The 24,653-nt window shown below is 31.4% G+C and overlaps 2 protein-coding genes across 2 annotated transcripts; both read right to left on the bottom strand.

Annotated features, from left to right (window-relative positions):
• Positions 1-1,577: 1,577 nt before the first annotated feature.
• LOC124848379 (putative cyclic nucleotide-gated ion channel 20, chloroplastic) lies at positions 1,578-8,923 on the bottom strand. Its single transcript, XM_088114070.1, has 13 exons — positions 8,801-8,923; positions 7,344-7,840; positions 6,569-6,760; positions 6,319-6,417; positions 5,701-5,838; positions 5,236-5,484; positions 4,778-5,041; positions 4,333-4,478; positions 4,004-4,081; positions 3,178-3,307; positions 2,723-2,969; positions 1,973-2,135; positions 1,578-1,820 (listed from the first exon to the last, which is right to left on the bottom strand). Exons 1-13 carry the CDS (start codon positions 8,817-8,819, stop codon positions 1,724-1,726), a joined length of 2,319 nt encoding a protein of 772 aa, XP_087970196.1. The 5' UTR covers positions 8,820-8,923; the 3' UTR covers positions 1,578-1,723.
• A 9,584-nt stretch (positions 8,924-18,507) lies between these two features.
• LOC124843612 (Pentatricopeptide repeat (PPR) superfamily protein) lies at positions 18,508-21,673 on the bottom strand. The gene is made up of 2 exons (XM_047320396.2): positions 19,109-21,673; positions 18,508-19,030 (listed from the first exon to the last, which is right to left on the bottom strand). The coding sequence occupies exon 1, from the start codon at positions 21,565-21,567 to the stop codon at positions 19,321-19,323; it is 2,247 nt and encodes a 748-aa protein (XP_047176352.1). The 5' UTR covers positions 21,568-21,673; the 3' UTR covers positions 18,508-19,030; positions 19,109-19,320.
• Positions 21,674-24,653: the final 2,980 nt, after the last annotated feature.

Genomic DNA, 24,653 nt, shown 5'->3' on the forward strand with positions numbered 1-24,653 from the left:
CAAATTAAAAAAGGTCACTCATACAAATATAATACAATTATTGAATTTAAGTAAAAACATTGTATGTGGATTTAAGTATGAGAAATTCAGAAAGTGCTATGGCTTAAGTATTGATAATCATTTGCTTATTGTCTTTAAGTGTATTATATCATATACGAAAAAGGTATTATATCATATAAGGTTCAAATAAGATAATAATAAATACTATAGTAACCAACAAAATTCATTATTTAAATAATTTATTTATATTATTTTATTTTTTTTATAACTTAATCTCAGTCCAAACATGTCATAATCTTCATTATGTATTTAACTTGTGTTTTGTGTTTATAAGTGTGCTTTATTTTTAGTTAATGATGTTACCTGTTGACCGAATTGTTCATATAGACCCATCGGTTGATTATTAATAAGGGATCGATTTCATATTATATGATGTAAAATTAAGAAATGTATTGTGTTAGATCAATTTACTATTATATTTACATGATTAAGAGTGTGAAAATATTAAAATAAATAATGGACATGATTCAAAAATCTTGACATTAAAAAAAAATTATAACAATTATATTTAAATATACAACTACTTTAAGTGGTTAATTATCAACTCATATAACTATAGTATTATGATATCACTATTAACTTATTGTATTTTTATAAGATGTTTCATTAAATATATGTTATGTCTAATTGGAAAAATGTTATGTTTTCTTGGTAAATTGTATACAAAAATTACAAAATTAAAGGAATAAAAAAAGATACTTGTAAAAAATTAATATATAATGTAAAATACTTCATTGAATGCATACTAATATGAATAAATTAATCATATGGATATGTTAAATGAGTTAATTTGATTTTTAGAGATTGTGCTAAAAATAAATAAATTTAATCCCACTAATTTTAAGTAAGTGAAAAATTTTGCATCTTAACTCAAATGGTTGATTTGAAGTCATATAGGGTAAACTTTCCTTTAATCGTACTCAAAATTGCTTAGTGTATAAGGTTATAAGATTTATTCTGACTTACAAAAAAAGTTTATTAGTTTTAATTCAACTTAATTTGAACATGTTGCTAATCTAATTTACACGAATTTGAAGTTTTTTTAACCATACTCTATATATATCTTGGGAGATGATGGGAAAGTTTTAAGTAAGTAACTCTTACAAAGTACATACTTTTGTTAACACATATGATATATCGTAAAACCTCTTAAAATAATGGAGAGAAAAAGCAAAAGAAAATATTTATTAATATTATTGCCAATAAAATGGAAAACATATAGTAAAGGAAAAATTAATAATTTATAAGAAACATTATAATGATTATGTGAATCTATACTTAAACATTATACCTTATGATAAGAGTGTTTAGTATGTTTTGATGTCATAATTCACCATAAGTAAATGCTTAAGACTTATATGTTCATGTATATGATATGTGTAATGTTATATTGTGTTGTTAAGACAAAGCTTATTTTACGTTATGATTTAGAAGTATTTTTACATTTGAGATGGAAATGAGTAATTTTTAAAATAAGATAAGAAAATGAAAAAAAAAATTGTTTTCCAAAGCATTAATTGAAATAATAAAAAATTGTAATTTGGCTTTATATTTTTAAAACATATGTTGCTAATGACTTTACAATAATTTGTAGGTGTGAATAAGTGATGTCTAATGCACCTTATATATAACATTGAAATCTAAATGTTCATGTTTCATTTGATTATGTAGTTTTAGCACGACGGAGACATTTCATTCTGTATTTCCATGCAACCTGAATGCTTGTTGCTGCAAAGCATCTCCAATAAGGTGATTCATACCTATCATAATATAATCAACAACAAGGGATAATTAATTTCATAATTAAATGCATGTTTAGGGGAATTTATCTAATTCCCATTATTTAATAAGGACTAACATGATGAGATATTTGATTGTTTTATTAGGGCATAAAACAGGAGAAGATGATAACCTTATGGCTCCTTGAACACGGGGATTCCTAAAGAATCTTGCAAATAGGCCTGTAACTTCTTCAAGGTCTGCTGCTCTAAGGGAAAATGCCTCCACATTTGTTAAGCATATTACTCTTCTGTTACTAACCAGCTTTTGCCTTGGAATCCTTGCTTTTCTGCAACCTGTAAGACAAAATTTCAAACAAGTTCAGCATGCCAATACCATAATCATGGAACATGTTGGGTCTATGAAGAGGTTCACTGAGGAAATATAACAATGTTGAGATCTGAACCCAACCACGTAAGAGATTAAACTATTCTCTACCCAAAACCTTAAAAGAACATGTCTTTCATTTTTATATAATACTTTACTTTCTCGTTTCTATTCAACGTGAAACTTGAACTCACACTCTACTCTATAAAGAATATCGCTAATGAGCACCTTAAGTCAAGTCTACATCAACACATCCATGCTGACAAGTCAACATTGTTATTAAATACTGAAAGTTAAGCTACATGGACCAAAAACTTCACAGTAAAAATATACAGGATCAAATTTGAAAAGAGTGAGGGACTAAATTTGCAAAATGATGATAGGAAAAGAGATCAAAAGTGAAAATAAGGCTGAATAATTCAACTTAGGTAAAAATGTAAGCATTGAATATGATAAATGCTTCAATTTTTTCATAACAGTTTCTACCTTTATATCAAACAGTACCTTAGAGCAGTTGTTACTTTTCTAATGTTTGTTTTCTAGAAGTGCAATGTACCTTTGCTTGCTAAGGAATGCTCAAGACACCATGTCAGAAGTTCTTCACCACAGACACTCCCTTCATAAAGGGGAGCACTGATTCCATCTTCGCCAACGCTCTCCAATTTTCCACGCACAATAAAAACCATCTTCTCTACCAAACCACAATCATACAAAATTTTGCTTCCTTTGATATATGTTTTCTGCCTTAGCCTCTCACATATGGCATCCAAGATAGGCTCATCCAGTAAGGCAAAAATTCGAACCTGCAGCATATAAAACACAATGTAAGATCCATTTAAGCTTGAAGTGTGGACAATGCACAAAATCACCCTATCTTGTAATAAAACTCAACTGATTTAGCAGAATGGAAACAACAAGGATCAAATTCTAGAGCTCATAAACATAGAAGTTATATCAAGTGCAAAATCTATATAACCAGTGAATTGATGACAAGGAAACTACTGTACTAACTTTCTTAATAAATGTGAAGAGATGACGTCTAATTTCCCTTTGGAGGTCTTCTGGCAAATTCTCCAGGAGCATTTCTTCATTCACCCCCCTTGTTGCAGCCCAGTTATATCGTTCAGCCTGTCGCACTCTCCTACATGACAGACCAATCATATAAGTGGAATGGAATCTGTCTCACATTATATCAACCAGATAAATCATATGATTTCAATGCCTGTATAAAAGTGACAGATTGTGAAACTGTTTTAAGCATTGCTCAAACAAACATGCCATAGCCTCCTATAGTGTGGCAATGATTACTAGCTTCTCATAGTTTTCTTTGATCATATTCCACATTGGTGGAGGCATGACATTAATTCAGAGGAAGGAATTAGGCTTTTGGAAAAATAATCATGTATAAGTGTATTGCAGTTCTATACTATACACTAGTGCTGAGGTTGGTAAGTAGTCTCTTTTTTGTAGATAACCCTTTTCCATCAACACTCTTTTCCTAGACACTGCCAGTGCATAATGCATTTTAGCAAATGCATTCAGGTGGAAGCGTAGTCAGAAACACATATATAGAGATTCAAGATATTACAAATTGTCCAGGTAAAAAGGAAAAGCAAACTATCATTGGTCACTCAGTAAAAGATTCTCTAATAGTTGGTGACTTGAGTTGATCTATTTTGACCTGTAAAGTAGTAATATTTTCTACTTGAAGTTAATATATACATTGCCAAAAATGGTGCTTTGGAAAGGAGTAGAGTTATAACAAGAAAATTTTAACCAATTTAACAACAAACACTGAGGGAAATACAAGTCTGACCATAATGGAAAAGAATTGTACCTTCTTAGATCATCTCCTAAGCGCCGGTGGCTCATCCATTGCTCAACATCACGTCGCCTAAGTGACATCTCTAGCTTCCTGTAAGAGAAAGTAAGAAGATGAAATATGCATAAATATATATGTATGTTGCTAACTATTTAACATATAACAAGTGGTAAATTTGTTAGCCACAATTAATCTAGAAAAACTACTAGAATATAATATTACAAGAGCTCTTTGAAGTCCAGAACTCATAGTTAAAACCATCAACCCAAAAAGTCCAAATTCCAAAATCATGAAACCAGTAATGAACTTATATTCAGTTCCATATATGAAACATGGCATTCTACCTGCGTCCAAGAGCCTGAAGAATATTCTGTATGTTTCCAATGAGAAGAGCAAACAGCAACAGTCCTGACGCAAGAATGGCCTTAGTAAAAAGGATTTCGGGAACAAAATAGCTAGGGATTAAATTCCCAGTCAGTGTACTAATTTGCTGCAGAAAACACACGCATAGAGCATTAGTAGGATTTCATCTATTTGAAAAATAAAATATTGAATTAAAAAGCATGCCATTTATATACATCAACAAAGTATCTTGTTCCCAATATAATTTCAATGAGGCTTTTCCAGATTCATGGATATTCATTTTTAGAATTTCTTGCTCTAGAAGCATTAATGTGCATGTTATCTTGCCTCAATTTTCAACACTAGGAAAGCTTTATATCTCATGAAAAATACACCTCACAAATATACTGGTAACATGATAAACTTGAAGACAATAAACAAAGTTACCTGAAATCCCCAAAATGATGAATAGAAATATCTAGTAGATAGATTAGGATGTGCGGTAAGGTTGACAGCTTTAATAAAGATGCCATAACCATCACGAAAACCATCTTCAGTAAAACAAGCATTTGCAAAAGTATTGTTCCTCCAATTATGCCAACTATTGTTATGTTGATATGCTTCAGTTATTCCATGTCCACAATCAATGAATTTTGTGCATCCTGTAATATGTGTGGTATCACAGGCCTCTCGTAGACACTGATTAACCCTCTGGGAGAAGATATAGAAAGAATGCTTTAAAACTTAATGTAGCTCACAAAATCATAGGGACTCATTTCCTTTACAATTTAAATTGAATTTCAAAGCTATGTCAATTTAAAATTAGAAATTATAGAAAAAAGTGGCAGGAAATAGTTTCCACTGAAAAGGAAATACAATTATGTAAAGGAAAGGCCTTAACCTACCTGTAAACTGAAGAGGTACCACCAGGATCCAACAACATGTCCAGACAGTACAAAGGTAGAAAGATTTATAAAGAAATTTGCCCACGGAGACTCAAATACGAATCCAGCTGGAGAAAATATCATAGGAAGAAATCTACATAGTCTAGGGATATGCTGGACGAGGATCACAATGCGCAAAAGGTTATTTGCATAGTTTGCTCCTGTTGACCCTGTCCCTAAGTGTGTTGGTAGGACAAACAATATGAATATCTGCAAATATTTCACAGAATTATACCAGGATCGTGAGTTTGACAAATAGACAATTATTCACCCCAAATTGCTTCCATCTTCATAAAATGGTATACACCCAAAGTTAGTGACAAGGAATGAAAACATAGTGTAGATTGTGTACTTGATCATGAAAAAATCACATGCAAATGATACTGCTGTGAACATAAGCAGGAAGGGAAATGGAGAGAAATTCACCTGAGGAAGTGGAAGAACAACAAATAAGTCAATGAAAAAAGATGTCTTAAAGTAATGAAGAGCTATTTTCTTTGGATGGTCAACTAACTCCCCAGCACCAACCACCCTAGACTCAGGAGCCACATAAGCCAACCTAAACTGCAGAGAGTCAATGTGAAATAATTAATTTAGCTCTGTTGCATTAGAATAGAGTACCAACATAGACTTGTGAACAAATAAAACTAGATTAAAGATTCAAGACCATCACTCTTCTCTGTTTGGTACCAACACAACAGACACACTACGGTGTCAACCTCTACAGTTATTTGTTGTGATTGTTACACAAAAAGAAGCTGACAGGAAATAAACTGGTACAAAATGGTAGCGAAAGGAAGCCAAATGTTAAGTTCAACAGAAAAATTTAGCATGTGATATGATGATTTTCATATAGATTTTTACATTTGATGATAAAAAAGAAGCAAACAAATATGATTCATAGGTTGCTTTATGGAACATTCAGCAGATTATGTTATACCCTCTTAGTCTCTTACAGAGAGAAAACTTTTAAATACATGTCTCAAAGTAACAATACAGTACTCTGACTTAATATAAGAAAAGTAGGAAAGTCTTAAAAGTTACCTGAAGAACAATGTTTAGGAAGTGAATGAAATCATTCATGCTTCTAAGTGCAACAAGAAGTTTTGTAAAAGCCCAGTCTATAACAATACACTTATTATTCTGCATAAGAAAGTCAGAAAACTTAGAGCACGTTAAACACTTCAATGAGAATTGAAGACATGTTCATTGCATAATCATAGATAACAAGAATCACATAGGAACTAGTACAGCATGCAATATTTTGAATCATAATAAAGGGGTTAAACCATACCTTCTGCACAGAGAGCAAGAAGAAGAATAACGGATCCACAAAAATTGCCACCAAGCAACATATTACAAAAAATTGTTTCCATTGTTGTACAAGTTTATTATGAGGATTGATAACTCTAGGAACATGGGGAATCAAGAAAGTAAAAAGTCTTCTCGCCCAATTCTTGGCATCGTCGTAAAGAGTATTCCGAAACTGAAAATATCAAAAGTTCAAAATCGTTGAGTAAATGAAGCTAATATTGTCAAAGTGATTCATAAGATCAAATTTCCACAAATGGAAAAATAGATTTCAAAATGTGAAAGATTATTGCCAACACAACCAAAAAATAGAACATAATTAAAACCACAACATCTATTTTCTATGCATACACATGCATGACAAAATAGCTTGTAATTCCGTTTTAGGTCCAACTGCAGTAACAATTCCAAATCTCATCACCTTGTGAAACAATAATTTATGAAAACAACAAAGTAGTCCACAATAAGAATCAAAATACACCATGATATTATGTATAAACATAAAAACCTTTGGCTGCTTTAGAAGTTGTAGTTTCAAAAAATTACCAAGGCATCCTTACAAAATCATCATATTAAATCATAAGCAATTCTTATAATTAAACTATAGAGCAGAAGCATACACATGTAGAATAAAATTCTTGAGTATGATCAATGCAAAAACTTAAGAACCTTGACAAACAAAGTGTAATCTAAGGAAACTTCAACATGTAGCAGTCATAAGCTTCTTAAGAGAAAGAAAAGTATAATTTATTTTATACCTCATGATTAAATATACCCGAAGCATTTGAACTACTTTTCTGAATAGCCTTGAAGTAAGTTGGGCACGTTGTACAATATGGATCACTACACATTCCCAGTGGACCGGACCTGACTAAATGTTCATTCTTGCAAGCATAGTTCTGCAAATCATTTTCACCCATGATGCCACAGCATGAAGAAAAATTTTCTGTCTTACTTTCTTCTGCTTGTGACTGGGGTACCACTTTATTCTGCCGAAAAAGGTTTCCAGGTCTATTAGTAACATGTAATGGACCACTCATCTGAGTTATTCTCTGAATCCGTAGGGGACCAGTGTATCCCACAAGATTAGTATCTCTTTCATATGGCTCTGTGAGTGTCGCGGGAATAGAAATTGATACACTTCGAGTCCTAGATACATGCCTTGGGAATCCAGAATCAAGGACTTCAACTGATGCTTGAGGATGACAATCTGATAGAATTGCCACCTCGTCTCTCTCAAAATTAGCCATGTGTTCTGCAAATTAAAAAGAAAAATTCTGCATCTCAGTTTCTACGTCAAAACAGTGATATCAAAGTCAAAACTAATCCAACCCATGCAGAAAACAATGAATAAGTGAAAAGGAAACAAAACATACAGCGCGGCAAGAAAAGCATCCAAAGACCATCATATATAAGCGAATATGCCAAATGAAACATGATGTGCAATAGGGATACGAGGAATATAATCTCTTTCACATAAACTTACAGCCCATACAATTAAGACTCAAATGATGCAGAAGAGATGTTCGAACAATGAAACTTTATGGTAGAAGAGATGACACAATGGTGGGAAATAAACAACAATCGAAGATTTTATTGGTAAGTTCATTCTTTTTCAGTTGAAGTTTTTTTCTTCAAATAACTTTTGGAAACTCCTCTATCCCCAATCTGCTATCTCTTTCTCTACTCTTGACATAATCACAACCCTTCATGAAGGAAAAAAAATGAAAAACAAAACAAATCCAAGAGCTTTTGTGACAGACAGCAGCAGTAGGTTTCCAAATTATACAGGCTCAAAGGGTCCTCTATATCATTACTTCCTGAGAAATGAAAATGAAAAGTAACAACATGGGTTATTTTCTAAGCATTTTGAACACTTAACATAGCTTATTTTTCAAGGAACAACAGCGTTCTTCCATCACTAAAAATGGTGAAACCATCAAACACAAAGAAAAAAATGGTAATAGGCACTTCTCCAGGAAGAATACATACATGATATAGTAAATAGTGACCAAAGCAAGCAAAAGGGTATGAAATGAATGAAAGATTGATTCTATTTCCAAGTATAGAACAACAGCAAGGAAACTAAGGATGAGACCTGTATAAGGTATTGAAATACTCAGAAGTCAGACCCCACTAACTGTTAACAAATGTCACGGTGCAGCCATTTGAAAATACAGAATGGCACAAGAGGAGAGGAGAAGAAGATTCTCACTTGTATAAATAAGAATCATGAGTGAGAAAGAGAGAGAAAAGGTGACTGTGTTTTAGTCTTTGAGGCAACTTTGACGAAAGAACGGTGTGAAACTAAGGTAGCAGAAAGCAGAAAATAAAGCAGCATTAATGTGTGTTTTTCCCACACACTTTCCTGTTAGCTCCTTTGAACAAGTTTGTACCTTTGGCTACGACCGTGTTTATTTCTCCGACAAAATCTAGATAAGGATTTTTCATTATATCCTATCTCTCCAACTATTTAGTTCTAAAACAATTTAATATCATTGTTAATTCAAATATCACACAAAAGTTTGTTGATTTCCTAAGGTGAATTGTTAGTATTAGAAAGTGTAGTTCATTGAATACCAACAAAAAATAATTACACTTTTGCAGTTTAATAATACTTCTTTTACAACTAATTATATTTTCAAGAACTAAAATTTGTATATCATTTTCATATTAATTTAAGATTCATCATGGTTAGTTTATAATTATTTGTGTAAATAAATCTACACGAAGATCATAAAACAATTTTTATAACTAATTATTTTCTTTGTAACATTTCACATTTTGCATATCAAAATATTTTTTTTTAATTTTACATTTAGTACTTTTTTTCTCTGCATAGTTGTCGTTAACAAAGATGGAAGTAATTATGCTTAAATGAGTTTAATGTTTTAGGCTAAATATTTACAGTATTAATTATATTTTAAGAATTAAATATAGAATAATTATTATAATGATTAAATAATTAGGTTTCTAATTTATTTATTCTATGGTTTTGTTAATTCCTCGTATTTTTACTACTTAGGAATATTGTTAAATAGTATTATAAAATATTAAAATTATTATTTTTACATATAAACTAGTTACGGGACTCCAACACTGTTATTATAATTAAATTATTTTAGACTACTATTGATTGTATAATTATTAATATATTTTTTTGTATTTTTCAATTATATTAATTAATTATTTATTCACGTAAATTTTAAATGTTAATACTGAAATTTAACAATTTTTAAATGTTTGTTGTTTTCCCTTCTCTCTATATATTTCACGTAATTATTTGAACAATATTACTATTAAATAAAAATATTTTAATTTTAAGAAACTTAAAAGACTAACCATATAATATCACTAATTGTTTTTAAGGACTGACATACATATTTAAATTTGTATTTATTTAATAAGCTTTCGTGTGGGTCCCACCCTCTGAAATAGTCAAACTAATGTGAAGAAGACACATGGCTTTTTGTAATATATTTGTCTTTACACGAGTCTAACGCGGTCTATTCATTTTACTGTTATAAAAGCTGACAGTGTTTTGTTGCTTTTATTATTAATTATTAAATTGAGAATTATATTCAAATTACAATTTTGTTAAAATAGATCAACTAAATGACATAAAAAGTAAGAGGAGAATGGATCAAAGTTAAAAAGAGAACAAAACTATATAAATTAGTTTGATAATTACTCTCATTCATTTTAAATATAAGAAAAAAAATGTAATTTACACTTACTACGGAAGATGTTTTTTCCAATTAAAAAATAATGTAAAACTAATCTAAAATTCCCTATATTATATTCAGCACAAGTTTTTAAAACAAATAGAAAAATCGTATTGATAGTTATTTTTCATAGCTTAATAATGTAAAAATCTTGAATTTAATAGGAATACGTTAATATGTTTGTGGAAAAGGTCAATAAATCTATCTCATAATTATAAATGTTCATAATTTGATGAGACGTGAAACTATTTTACTTTACTATATTATTTACTTCGCACGTAATAATTGTCCTCAATCTCAAATATAAAAATAAAAGTCACTCTAATCAAAGAAAATCTGTTAGTATCATTCAAATCTAATTTATCTTTTCTTTCAAAACTAACTTTCATATTGAAATTTATATATATAAAAAAACTCAGAGAAATAACATTTCAATTATACAAGAATTTTCAAATAATATTATACCATATATTTTCTGCATCTGGGTAATTTTATCATTTAGATATGACAGAATGATTATCAACAATAATTACTTTTAAAATATATGATATTATTCTTTATACCAGTTTTAATTTGCATTTCTTGTGGCTTGAGCGTGTTAGTATGGCTCCATTTGAAAAGATCAACTGCATTATTTTCTCTGTTTTTTTTTTGTAACGTGTGGATTATTTAAAATAAAATCAAGCTATGTTTATTAAGAAGGATGTTTTAGTTTAAAGATGAGAGTATTTTTAAAATAGTAATATTGAACAGAATTTAGGAAATTAAAAATTGTTTATAATTTACTCTAAAAGAATACTTCCTTTATATTATAGAAGAGGTACACATTTATTTTGTTTGTGTCAAAAGGTACGTAGTCTTCGACTTTATTGTGTTTACATTTCACAAAAATAAGGTTCATAAGTAAAAAAGTGGTTCTGTTCCAAGAAATTGTCCCTAAATTTGGTAGAAGATAATGAATCATTGTAGGGATTCATGAATCATGATTCATTGGTTCTTGACGTTTGAAGTCAAGTATTCCTTAAGAAAATAACATTCCTAAGTGAAAAATATAATTTTTATTAGCCATTTTTTATAGTAGTTAAAATCAAACGGTAATAATATTATAAATATAAAAAGTTTTTTCATACAAGTTGCACTAAGAACATATATAAAAAAAATGGTGTGTGGTAAAATAATAATAAATTATAAATATTTCTATATTATTTGCTATCAAAATAGGTATATAAAGTCATTTTTTTTATACATATTAGATTTAAAATCGGTATAGAATTTGTACAGTAGCATAAATGTAATATTGGAGAAATTTTTCAATACCGATTAGACATTATGATTAGTATACATTATTTTACATTATGCCCTAAATCTTCTTTTGCGCTTCACTTTCTTTGTTTTGCAATTCTTCTCTTTCGTTCTCGTTCTCGTTCTCGTGCTTTACATTCTTTCTCTTCTGTGTTTCTTGTCATTGTTATCGTTCGCTGGTTGTCATTGTTGAAGTTGTTTCCATGGTGGTTGGGTGAAGTTGTTGTTAGTCGTTGCTAGTTGTTGTTAGTCGTTGCTAGTTGTTGTTGTTGGTTCAAGCTCTTATTGTGGTGGGTGGGTTAACCTTTTGCCCTCTGTCGCTGGTTATCATTGTTAGTTGAAGTTCTCGTCATGGTGGAAGGGTGAAGTTGTTGGTGCCGTGGTTGAAGCTCTCGTTTTTGGTGGTTGAAGCTCTTGTTTATGGTGGGTGAAGCCTTTGTCGTGGTTGGTCTTGTAGTGCTTTGTTGTTGTAGTGAGTTTGTAAGTTGCAACATGTGGTGTGTGCTTAGTCCTTGTCTATTGGTTTGCTATGGCGTTTGGCCGCTGTCACATGGTGTGTTAGGTGTTCCAACTGTAGATATTGTTAGCTGCTTGATGAACTTGACAAGCCAAAATCTCAATTCCCATACAGAAACGATCTAAGTCATTTGATTGAATTACAATTGAGGTGTAGTATAAGGTGCAGAATAATTGGTTTCGTAAGGAACATGTTTGTTAGTTTGGGGCAATTTATATATTTGCATCATTTTGAGTGCATTGGTTGAGTATAAGTATTGATTATCATACATAATGTTTGGGGCAAAAATATAGGATTTTGGACAATGGACATGTGTTATTTCTATGCATTTTAAATTGGATATTATGCTTGCTATTTTGTGAAGAGAATTGGTTAGTTTGGGGCTAGAGGTGAGTTCAGTCAATTTGGTCCTTGCACTTCATGGTGTCTAGTTTTGTGTTCGTCTTTAATAAGGTGTTAGGGTGGATCAGTTTAACTACCATGTCCAAATAAGAAGGGTAGTGGTGGGTTCAACAACAACATAATGACCTTGTTAGAAGTTTATGTTGTGTTAAAAATACATATGTTGTGGATGTATATATATTAAAAGTGATACTTTTTTATACCTATTATAGTTATAACGAGTATAAAAGTTAGACTTTTTAGACATTTTTTTGGCTATAATCTAAAAATTTTGCCTCATATATATAGAATTATCTCCCAACGATATTTCTGTATTGGTTTCAGAATCGGTATAAAAAATCGAATACTTTCTACACCAATTTCATACCAATTTCATATACTAATTTCATATATGAAAATTGCCTCATATAAATAGAATTATCTCCCAAAGATATTTCTATACCAATTTCATAATCGGTATAAAAGATTGAATACTTTCTACACCCCTACTTCTATGCCCATATGAAAAATGGTATAGAAAAATCATTTTAACCGATATAAAAGACTTTTTTTAACATAGTTATTGTTCTAAGAAAAAAATGAAAGATGGATATGGGATCAATGGGTTTGGTCGGTGTCATCTCATCCTACAAAATCCTAAAGAAAAATAAAATTGTCCTAATAAATATACTACTTTATTTAATAAACAATAAACAACAAAAATTATCTATATAACACATGAAATATTTGGTTTTTTTTTACCAAACTAGTATAACTTTTTTAAAGATATTATTAAATTGAATAATTTTTTAATAAATTACAGACATAGGTTGACACGATTTTATTTTAAGAAAGTTACATTATTAACTTAATATAAAATATTTTTAAGTTGAAGTTGTATTAAAATAACCTAACTCTAACTTTAATTATTACATTTTAAACAGAAGTTGTGACAAGATGACATTTCTATTGTTCAAGATGTCATAACTTATTCACAATAAAATCACTCATATTTATAATTTATTTTAAATATTGTCCATTTCAATAAATTAAAAAAATGTTACTTTGATAAAAAAAACAAAACAAAACATTTTTTTATAACGATATGTTTTAAACGAATAGACCACAACGAAACGAGAATAAAGAATAATAATTAAAATTTTATATCATATTTATATCAGAACTTTGTAACAAAATTAAATATGTAAGACACTAGTTCATGAATAATTCCTATTCAATATAATTCTTATTATTATATTTTCTAAAGATAACATCCGCAAGATTACATTCGCTTGCGACAAATGTTCCATCATGAAGAAAAATAAGTTATAAATAACCTATCTTTCTAAGGTTGTTGGAAGTCCACACCATTGACAACTTTCATTATAAAAAAACGACTTAGACAATTATTATTTATAAGAAGAATTCTTTTGAAGGTTATAGTCTGAAAATTTCTTCACTAAAATCCGAGGAATTCAATTAAGATCTTAATTAATTTACAAAAAAACTTGTTTACATGGTCTAAAAAGTTTATTAAGAAAACTTTGTGTATTTCTTGTTTACATGGAATGACCTATGTTGTCAATATCATCACAGTCTCCATTATTTATTATCGACAGCCACATGCATTTTCAATTACAGCTTTTAATTGTTTTATTTATTATTTATTCTCTTTCAATGAGATACTTAATAAGTTTTTCTTTCAATTATATGCTTTTTTTTTTTGCAATAAATTTAAGTTAGTATATAGTTGTTGTTAATCGGGTTAGAGGAGATTGTGTATTCAAACAGCACATTCTTCTTTCATTCTAAAAGTGATTATTCGAAATATAATTTTCATTTTGAATTATACTTTCAATACTAGTACGATGATTTGAGGATTTTTGGAACGTAAAGTGTTAGTGAAAACTTATTAGATACTTACAAAATTATATTACCTATTAAAATCTTATATTCAAAGCCAACATCATAATGCTTCACTTTAGTAATACATTTAATAAAGTATAATTATCAGAATAAAATTCTTAATTTGATTGAAAATCATATATACAGTGTTATTGACACTGCTTAATTTTTTTTCTTTTTATTATTGGTTTGATTATTTTTGGTTAAATTTTATTTATGGGTTTTTCCCAGTTCGATCCTCAATTTATTAGAATCCCCAATTGAGTCCTAAAAAGTGCTAATTTAAATCAATTGAGTCTCTGCCGTTAAATTGGCGTAATGGGGTTAAGTATTTGATGAGGTGCGAGGTTGACATATCAATTTTTTTAAACGTGGCATGCTGAGAGTTGAGTATGTGGAATTTGACAACTTATTAGATTTTAATAATATGGATTTGTGAAATGGGATTTAGGGTTCAATGAAATTAAATATGGAATTTCATTCGTGATTAAAATTTTGAGAGGAATGTGCTTGTGAACCTTGCACGAAATCTTTAGTGAAGACCCTATTTGGTTAATTAGGGTTTGTTGTTGTTGAAGATTGGAAAGTAGTTGAAGTTTCGAAACAGGAAGTGTGAAAGCAGACGACGCAACAATGTATATGGGTCATTCGTGTTCATCTTCCACTTGCAATGAGTGTCGAAGAAACCAATTTTTTACTTAGCCATTTTGCATTGAATAGGCGCAACTTGTGTTCCCTAATGCATGTATGCTTGTCAACCATAGTCATCAGTTGCCATGATTTTACTGTATTCATGAAACCAAAATATGTCACTCACGGACATTCTCCTTTTGATCCCAAACATTTAACCTTTATTCTTTTTTTATCATTTTTAACAAGTTTCAAATTTTTCCCATTCTCTATTGTATAACTTTTGATGGCATCCAATATGTCTTCTTTATGCACAAAATATGTTCCCACTTCCCAGTTGAAATCAAACATCTTTTTTTGCATACTAAATGTAGAAAATTTCTCATAACCCTCTTCATCTTCACTTTCTTCATCACTTATGTCAGGAGAAGTTAAGTCCTCAGATTGTCATTCATCATTGAACAAACTTGAATCACTAATCTCATCTTCTTCCATATTTGACTCAGACCCAAGTAAAACAGATTCGACTCAACCTCCATATTACCAGAACTTTCACTAAAGTCACACTGCACATTTATGTTTACTAACTCATCCTTACTATTCACCTCATCATCATCACCATCATGTGATGTACTCCAATCACATACGTGTACTTCTATATCCTCCAAGTCTTCTACTTCTATTATGTAAGCCTCACCATCTTGTACTTCTAACCTATCACTCTTACCATGATCTTCCTCAACTTCTATCCTCTTACCCTCAACTTCATATGCTTCTGTCTTATCACCACCGCCTTCGTCAACTTCTATTCTCTCCACCTCAACTTCATCTGCTTTTGTCCTCTCAACATCACCTTCATCAACTTCTTTTCTATCACCTTGAACACCATCTGGTTTTATTATCTCAGCCTGACCAACAATAACTTGTATCCTCTCACCATCACCACCTACCCCCTCATCCAACTGTTGTCCAACACCATCATCTGTAGCCTCACCAAATTGTGCATCCTCACTACCCTCATTCACCTCAGGTGCAACTTCGTCACCTCCTTCATCAACATTGTATTTAATCATGTGAATGACATCAGGTTGAGACACAATGTGCACAACATATAAATGAACTTGTCCATTTATCTGAGCTAAAGTGACCATATGCATGGCACCTACGTCATCACACAAGGCTTCTAGCCTATCATCTAATGCAGGACCACATCCAACACAAAACCACAAGTCCTTAAATCCATCATACCGAAGACTTTTGACTACACTGACTACAACAAAATAACTCCACAAGTCAAGATCAAAATACATTGTATCATTCTCCCCTTCATACTTCAAGCATTTGTCATTCACGAACTTTCTCCCATGGTGAATAACAACCTCTATATCATTTTCCATCACAAACAACACAATCAAGAATATTCTACACCTAGACATAACCCTAAAAAGACAAAAAAAAAAATTGTTTATTAAAGTGATAATGACATAATAAACGGATTGTAACTATGGGGGACATGGGGGACCTCAAGCGTAATATGCAGTAACCCGAAGAGAGAAAACGCGACGAAGATGAACAATGAGTGGGCGTAACGGCTGTCTCACGTTCGCGGTGTTTTAATGCCAACATTTAGAAGTCAGTTCCCCCATAACATACGTCTAAAGGGCTTTAGAAGTCGGTTACACCCATAACAGACGACTAAATGGAGTCAAAAAGTGATTTTTTAAATTCTTGGGCTGCGTATTTAGACGTCGGTTCCCCCATAACCAACGTCTAAATGACTTTAGAAGTTGGAGTGACGAGATCAGACGTCTAAATGGAGTCAAAAAGTGATTTTTTAAATTCTTGGGCTGCATATTTAGACGTCAGTTCCCCCAATAACAGACGTCTAAATGGCTTTAAAAGTCGGAGTGGTGGGATCAGACGTCTAAATGGAGTCAAAAAGTGACTTTTTAAATTTGTGTTGAGTATTTAGAAGTCGGTTCCCCCTTAGCCGACGTCTAAATGACTTTAGAAATCGGTGTAGCAAGATCAGACGTCTAAATGGAGTCAAAAAGTGACTTTTTAAATTTCTGGATTGAGTATTTAGAAGTCGGTTCCCCCATAACTAGGGATGGCAAAAAAATCCGCGCTCGCGGATATCCGCGGATAAAATCCGCGACGGATAGTTGATACCCGCGGATATTTATTACCCGCAACCCGCGGGTAGCGGATATTTTAATACCCGCTTATAAACGGGTCGGGTGCGGATATTATACTATCGGTACCCGCGGATATCCGCTACCCGCAAAAAAATAAAAATAAAAATTTAATTTATATTTTATTAAGTTAAATTTAATTAAAATTAACATTAATTTATATTTTACAATATTAAATTTAATTAAAATTTAATTAAAATTTATATTTAATTTAATTTATATTATATTTTATATATTTTTTATAATTTTATTTAAATTTTATTTTAATAATTTATTAAAATATATATTTTTTTAATATTTGCGGGTATCTGCGGATATCCGCGGGTTTTAAAATACCTGCGGATATTTTTTAAGCGGGTATCCGTGCGGGTAGCGGGTCGGGTAGCGGGTGGATTTTTTTTTGTCGGGTCGGGTTGCGGGTAGGCACTATCCGTGCCCGACCCGACCCGCTGCCATCCCTACCCATAACAGACGTCTAAATGGCTTTAGAAGTCGGATTGGCGGGATCAGACGTCTAAATGTAGTCAAAAAGTGACTTTTTAAATTTTTGGTTGTGTATTTAGGCGTTGGTTCCCGCATAACATACGTCTAAATAGAATAAAAAGTTTTTTTTTTTTTAACTTTTTTGTTTAGTTTTGGCGTCTATTCGGGGGAGCCAACATATATGAGTATTTAGACGTCGGATCCCTCCATAGCCAACGTCTAAATAGTTGTTTTTTTTACAAAAAATGTCACCGGTCATTTTTTACGTTAGATATTCGAGGGTCAGACGACTAAAAGGTGACGTTAAAGGTCTTTTCTGCACTAGTGATAATTACGTTATTTAAAAATTATCTAGTGCAACTAGAAATTATAGGGTGCAGGAGGAAAAAACCTTTAAACAAGTAGGTTTAGAGACATTTTGGCCTTATCACACTCTTAGACACCATAACTTAAAAGTTTTACATGGAAAAAAATGCACCTCCATTAGCCTTGGTTCTTGAAAAACAAGTATGTTTCTTGAATGCATAATCTTATACTAGTTGAGAGTAGTGTTACTAATGAACCGCATGATGAATAACCAAAGCACAAAAACCATCTGCAGCCAAGCAAGTGAAAAGATTCAGTAAAAATGAACAATATCTCCAGAATTTGCTAATGAATGCTTCTCCAATTGGAGAATCCCTAAATTTACATTGTCTTGCAGCAGAAGTTAAGGAATCACGTCTCCAAAATTCACAAGTCATCCGTAAAAGGAACCTTCATATCCACATAAAGTTACAGACAATTAAAGAACCCGCATTTATTATGATAAATATTTTAGTCCCATGTGACAAGAACCCAACATAAACAGAAGAAATACATGCTCTTCTCCAGAGAAAAAAACATTCTGGAAGGGGTAATGAGCCTGTGAAGACTCAAAAGTATCACAAATTAACATGTGTTTGAATCTACTAATTGTTGTGAAATCAGGTATTTACCACTAACATGGACATAGCGACCCTTGCAAAGGAAAGTCTACGGAATCAGACCACGAGTTCTCAGAAAAACATCCTAGATGATCTGTTTGACAATTCAATATACAGTTTTCTTGGAATTCCTCCTCATCACATGTTTCCTCGATCTAGCTGATAGAAACATATTAGGCCTTGAAAAGGAAGAGAGACATCTGCATTAACATGTCATGAGCATTACAGATGCTCAAGTCTCAAACCATTATGAGACTTCCAGTCATAGAAAAATATATAATTAGGCAAGTTATAATGTTAGAGTTCCTCAAATTTTCTGCTCGCATAGTTGCATCATGAGTCCTGAAAGTTGTCTCCTCTCCATCAGGCTACTATAAATCTTGATTACAATAACAAAGGGAAGAGAAGAGAATTTTTTACCAGTTTGAAAACAACTGAGAATTATTCAGCTTCCAGTCACCAAAAGATGAAGCACACGTGTCTTCATTCTCGAGATGCTTTAACTACATGGATGGCATGAAATTCTTGACTGCAAATAATCTTGATTATAATACATTCTCTCATCCACAAGATGGACCCACGGTAGAATTTTGACCCCTCCTGAATATAAGTCCCGACAAAACCATGGCTACTTACCAAAAATCTCCACATGAACAAACACCATCTTTCATATGGTGAAAACGATTTGTGTCCCTTATATAAATTTCTCTTCCTTCCAATCTGCTTATTGCTTTTATCACAGCATGGCAGTCATCGCATATTCTCAGGTTCTTTATTACTTGAAGAGGTTGCCCTGGACTTGTGTTGAGTAGCCCTAATACTACAGCTAACTTCTCACTGTGCCCGCACAATATCTGCTCCTTATCCTGTTCCTCCACATCTTGCAGAACAAAGTTAGTCTTGGGGAGATAACCAGACTTCTTCATCTCCATATTCAATTTATCCAACTTCTCCAAGATATCTTTCATTTGTGGATGTGATTGGTCACCAGCAAGAAGCATGTGCACTTTGTGTCCAACTTCAATCCAACTATATCCAGGGTTTTTCCTCAATCCCTTACTTTTCATCATTTCACGTATTCTATTTTCTTCATCCCATAAGCCCTTTGAAGCATAGATATTGGACAAAAGAACGTAGTTCCCAGGGTTGGCTGGTTCTAACGGGAAAAGCTTCTCTGCAGCAATTTCACCTAAACTCAAATTATTGTGAACTCTACAAGAACTTAGCAGGGCTCCCCATACACAAGCATCAGGTTCAAATGGCATTTCCTTAATGATAGAGTAAGCCTCTTCAAGTTTTCCAACACGACTGAGCAGAGTCACCATGCAAGCATAATGTTCCATTTTAGGCTCAATGCCATGTTCTTTGGACATACTATTATAATAATGCCATCCTTCTTCAGTCAAGCCATTTTGCGCACATGCTGATAAAACACACGTAAATGTAATCGAATCCGGCTTCTGGCCACTCTGCTGCATCATATGAAACATCTCCATTGTTTCCTTAGCCTTCCCATGCATTGCATATCCACTCATAACAGCATTCCACGAAACCAAATTTGGGGCCAACATATTGTTAAAACAACGCCGGGCCAACTGAATTCTACCACATTTGGCATACATATCTATCAACGCACTACCTACATATACATCATCAAAAATCCCCTTTCTAAGGGAAAAGCAATGAATTTCCTTCCCGTGTGTCAATGCTGAAATATTCCCACAAGCAGGAATCAAGCTTGGGATTGTCACAGCATTAGGCTCCACGCCATAAGCCTGCATATCTCTAAAAAGCTCCAAAGCCTCGAAATCCTTGCCATTCTGGGAACAGCTAGCAATTACTGAAGTCCATGTCACAACATTCAACTCCATTTTCTGGTCCTTTAACCTGTTAAATACCTCCAACGCGGAGTCAACCATACCATTCCGCGACAAGCCAGTAAGAAAAGCATTCAAAGACCCGATTTCCACTTCCTCGACTTCATCAAACACCCTACTCATCTCCTTCACACAGCCACATTTCCCATACATATCAAGCATGGCACTAACCACAAACTTGTCACATAACAGCCCCTGCTTGATGCCATAACCATGAACCTGAGACCCCATTACCACATCCTCCAAGCACCCCACAGAAGGAAGCACACACGAAACAGTACTCCCGTCAGGCAAAAACCCTTCCAACAACATTACCCGAAACATCCCCACCGCCTCATCATACAAGCCATTATTACCAAGCCCAACAAGCATGCCATTCCACGTCACCAAATTGGGCTCCACCCCACAACTCCTCATCTCACCGAAAAGGCCTCTGGCCTCATCCACAAGTCCAAGGCGCGAGTACCCAGCAATCATGGCACTCCAGACAACCACGTCTCTCTCAGGCATTCTGTCGAACAGTTTCCTTGCATCCACAATGCGATCACATTTGAGGTACATTTGGATCAACGAGGAGGCCACGATGGAATCTGAGACAAACCCAGATGCCAAGGCGAAGGCGTGGACCTGTTGGCCCTGGTTTAGGGCGCGGAGGATGGCGCAGGACTTAATGGTGGTGGGGAGGAGGAAGGCATCGGAGACGAGACCGCGGGGAGCGAGGTGGGAGAATGCGGTGAGGACATGGGGGAAGTGGGAAGAGCGGGCGAAGGCTTGGATGAGTGAGGAGAAGGAGAAGAGGGTGGGGTGGGGGAGGTGGGAGGATAGGGTGAGGGAGAGTTGGGGGGTGGAGAGAGAGTGGGTGTTGGCGTAGAGAGAGAGGAGGGTGGTGGTGAGGTGGGTGTCGGAGAATAGGTTGAGTTTGAGGATCAAGGCGTGGGCTTGGCGCGCCTGCGACAGGGTGGCCGTGGGAGAGGACAGACATTGGGAGAGGACGTGGAACATAGCACCCTCACTCCGGTTTCTGTCTGTCACTTGTTAGTGTTGCTGTTGCTGCAACGAGCTCAGTGATGTGTGATCGAGTATTAGGAAAGGGGTGACCTCGTGGCAAGAGGTTTTGGGTTTATTATTCAACCTTTATCACTTTATTTTAGTAACAAAAATATATTATTATGTTTAACTAAACAACATTTAGGGAGATAATTATTTATTATTTATAACTAAATCATCTATATATATAATTAATTTTTTTTGTAGTGGAATAGATTAAGGAGATAGACTACTCATATAAAAAAAGTTAAAACATTTATCTCTTAAAATCTTAAAAGATTATATGGAATTAGTTATTATTTGAAATATGTGTTTAATTTCTTAATTTTCAATAAAAAATAGAATTAGTTATTATTTAAAATATTGATTCAGTTTAGTCTCTTCATTTTAAAATGTATGTATTTAATTTTTTTATTTAACCAAATTTTATTAAATTTATTTGATGTTTTAAACATGTTTTATGATAATATTTGATTGTTTATATTGTTTAACACAATTTTTAATATTAGTTGAAAAATACAATTAAAACCTTAAAAAAATTAAGGAATTTTAGTTAGAAAAACTAAATTTACATCGTTTTAAAAATAAGAAATTAAATTAATTAAAAATTTCAAAAGAAAAATAATTTTAATTTTTACTTAAAATTATGAGACAAAAACATATTTTACGTGAAAAACATTCATTTATCTATTAGTACATAGAGAGATAACTATTTATTATTTATAATTAAATCATCTATATGTATAATTATATCTTTTAGTAGAATAGATTAAAGAGATAGACTTACTCATATAAAAAAGTTAGAACAATTCTAACATAAAATCTTAAAGACTAATACTTGTTGATTTTATTTATTTTATATAATAATTGGGTTTTAAACATTTTTATTTATGCGGATAACAAGATAAACCATTGAATTACTGAGAGATATTTTTTTCTAAGATAGATGAAAAAGAGTGATTACTTCTAAGATATAAGTTATCTGTATAAAAGATTTGACAGACTTTCAATATAAAACCTTAATCAATGTTATTGGTGCAATAAAATATTAATCATATGTTAATATATTTGTAAAATAATTTGATATAAAAAAATTTAAAATATAATTTGATGTTAAAAAAAATTAAGTTAAAATGAAAATTTATTATAAAATTCTAATAAATAAAGATATTATATTTCAAAATAAGAATGTATTAAAATAAATTAAATATTTTATTTATGATTTTAATACTTTTATTTTAATTCTATGTTTTATTATAATGTCAAACATAACTAGTAATGAAACATTAAACACACAAATACTAACATTTTAAAACTTCAAGATTAAAAAGATGTCAAATTGAAATAATTAAATGAAGAAATAAAATTATCATATTTTTATGAAATATAATATGGAGGAGAAGTGGTTTTTTATATAAAAAGAAAAGGAAAAAAAATACTATACAATTTGAAGAATTGAAAGTTTCAAATAACATTGTATAATTTTTATCTAATAATTCTATTATGCACAAGAAAAAAAAAGAGATAATAAAATTACAACATGAAAGTTTCAATTGAATGAATAAAAAATGACAAAAGATGAAAGAATGATAAAAGATGAAAGAGTAACATATTTTTAATGGTAGATCCTCACAGTAAAAATCAATTAACTTGTATATAAAACACTTCAAAATTAAATTATTGAATTATATTTTATGAATCAAAAGTTTGTAAGTTTGCATTGGTTTATCTCTCTTATATTTATTTATAGTAGTACATATATTAATAAAAATAAATAAATAAATAAATAAGAGGTATATATAAATAAATTAATTAAAAAAGTAGAAAAAATATATAGAAAGATAGAAAAGTGGATTATATTTTATATATATATATATATATATATATATATATATATATATAAGATATTTTTTATAAAAATAAAGAAATCTAATCTTATATAATTTTTAAGTGCATATTATTTAAATTTCATATAATAGATATTTAAAGTGTATATAGTTTTAAATTGCATATAATAAGATATTTAAAGTGTATATAATAAGGTATTATTTAAAGTTGCATATAATAAAAAAGTTGAAAGTGCATGTAATATTCATAGAAATAAGGAAATATTTATTTAAAATGAATATATAAGATATCTCAAATTATATATATATATATATATATATATATATATATATATATATATATATATATATATATATATTTCATTTTTGTATTTCGATCAGATAATTTTTTGGATTTTAAAAATTGATTATTTTACATATTATTTTAATATGTTTACTTTATTTTAATATAATATAATATTAAAATCTTTATAATAGAGTTGATGAAAAAAGTCCATACTTATACTTTATTCACATAATCAAGATAATTTTTTTTATATATAATTAATTATGATATATTAGTGTATACCTTTCTCTTTTTTCAAATGTACTCATTTTATAAGAGAAGGTTTATCTTCTAAAATTTGTCTTTATTTCTAATCCTTCTGTTTGAACAGTATATAGAAAGAAACACAGCATCATTGATGTAAAACTCACAGTAGTTCCCCACTGTAAGTACTCACAGTATAGACAAAATCAATCATTAATTACTTTTTCTATAGAAAAGAAATCTACTCGACCTAACAAAAATTTGGTATAAAATTTAGAACTGATACATGTGTCAGAATAATAGATGAACACGATTCACACTTGAACCGAAGGTCAAAATCATGCATAAAAGTGACATCTATGTGTTCATCTGTCACCATCTGGTTCATCTGAACCCGAATACATCATGCATACTTTTGCAGATAATATAATATAATCAGTTTTTGTTACCTACCAGCAAGTTATACTCATGGACATGCATATTACCTTCATTAAAACTATGCACAATTACATTTTACACTCAATATTTTGAGAAGCATTTCAGAGATAAATGAAATGTAACAACAGCTAATATAATGAGGTAAAGAAGTAAAAAAATTCGTAAATCTTGTTGATATGACATTGTTAGTACATGCACATGAAAAGAAGTAGAAAATGGAATGAACG

This window comes from Vigna umbellata, chromosome 4 (assembly GCF_029865625.1).
Source record: "Vigna umbellata cultivar VRB3 chromosome 4, Vumbellata_1.0, whole genome shotgun sequence".
NCBI lineage: Eukaryota > Viridiplantae > Streptophyta > Magnoliopsida > Fabales > Fabaceae > Vigna > Vigna umbellata.

Coding starts and splice junctions, on each gene's coding strand:
- LOC124848379 (XM_088114070.1), bottom strand. Junction 5,042..5,235: donor GGTACCTCTTCAGTTTACAG/GTAGGTTAAGGC, acceptor ATCTTCTCCCAG/AGGGTTAATCAGTGTCTACG. Junction 2,136..2,722: donor GCATTCCTTAGCAAGCAAAG/GTACATTGCACT, acceptor TTTGTCTTACAG/GTTGCAGAAAAGCAAGGATT.
- LOC124843612 (XM_047320396.2), bottom strand. CDS start 21,567: ATGTTCCACGTCCTCTCCCAATGTCTGTCCTCTCCCACGGCCACCCTG.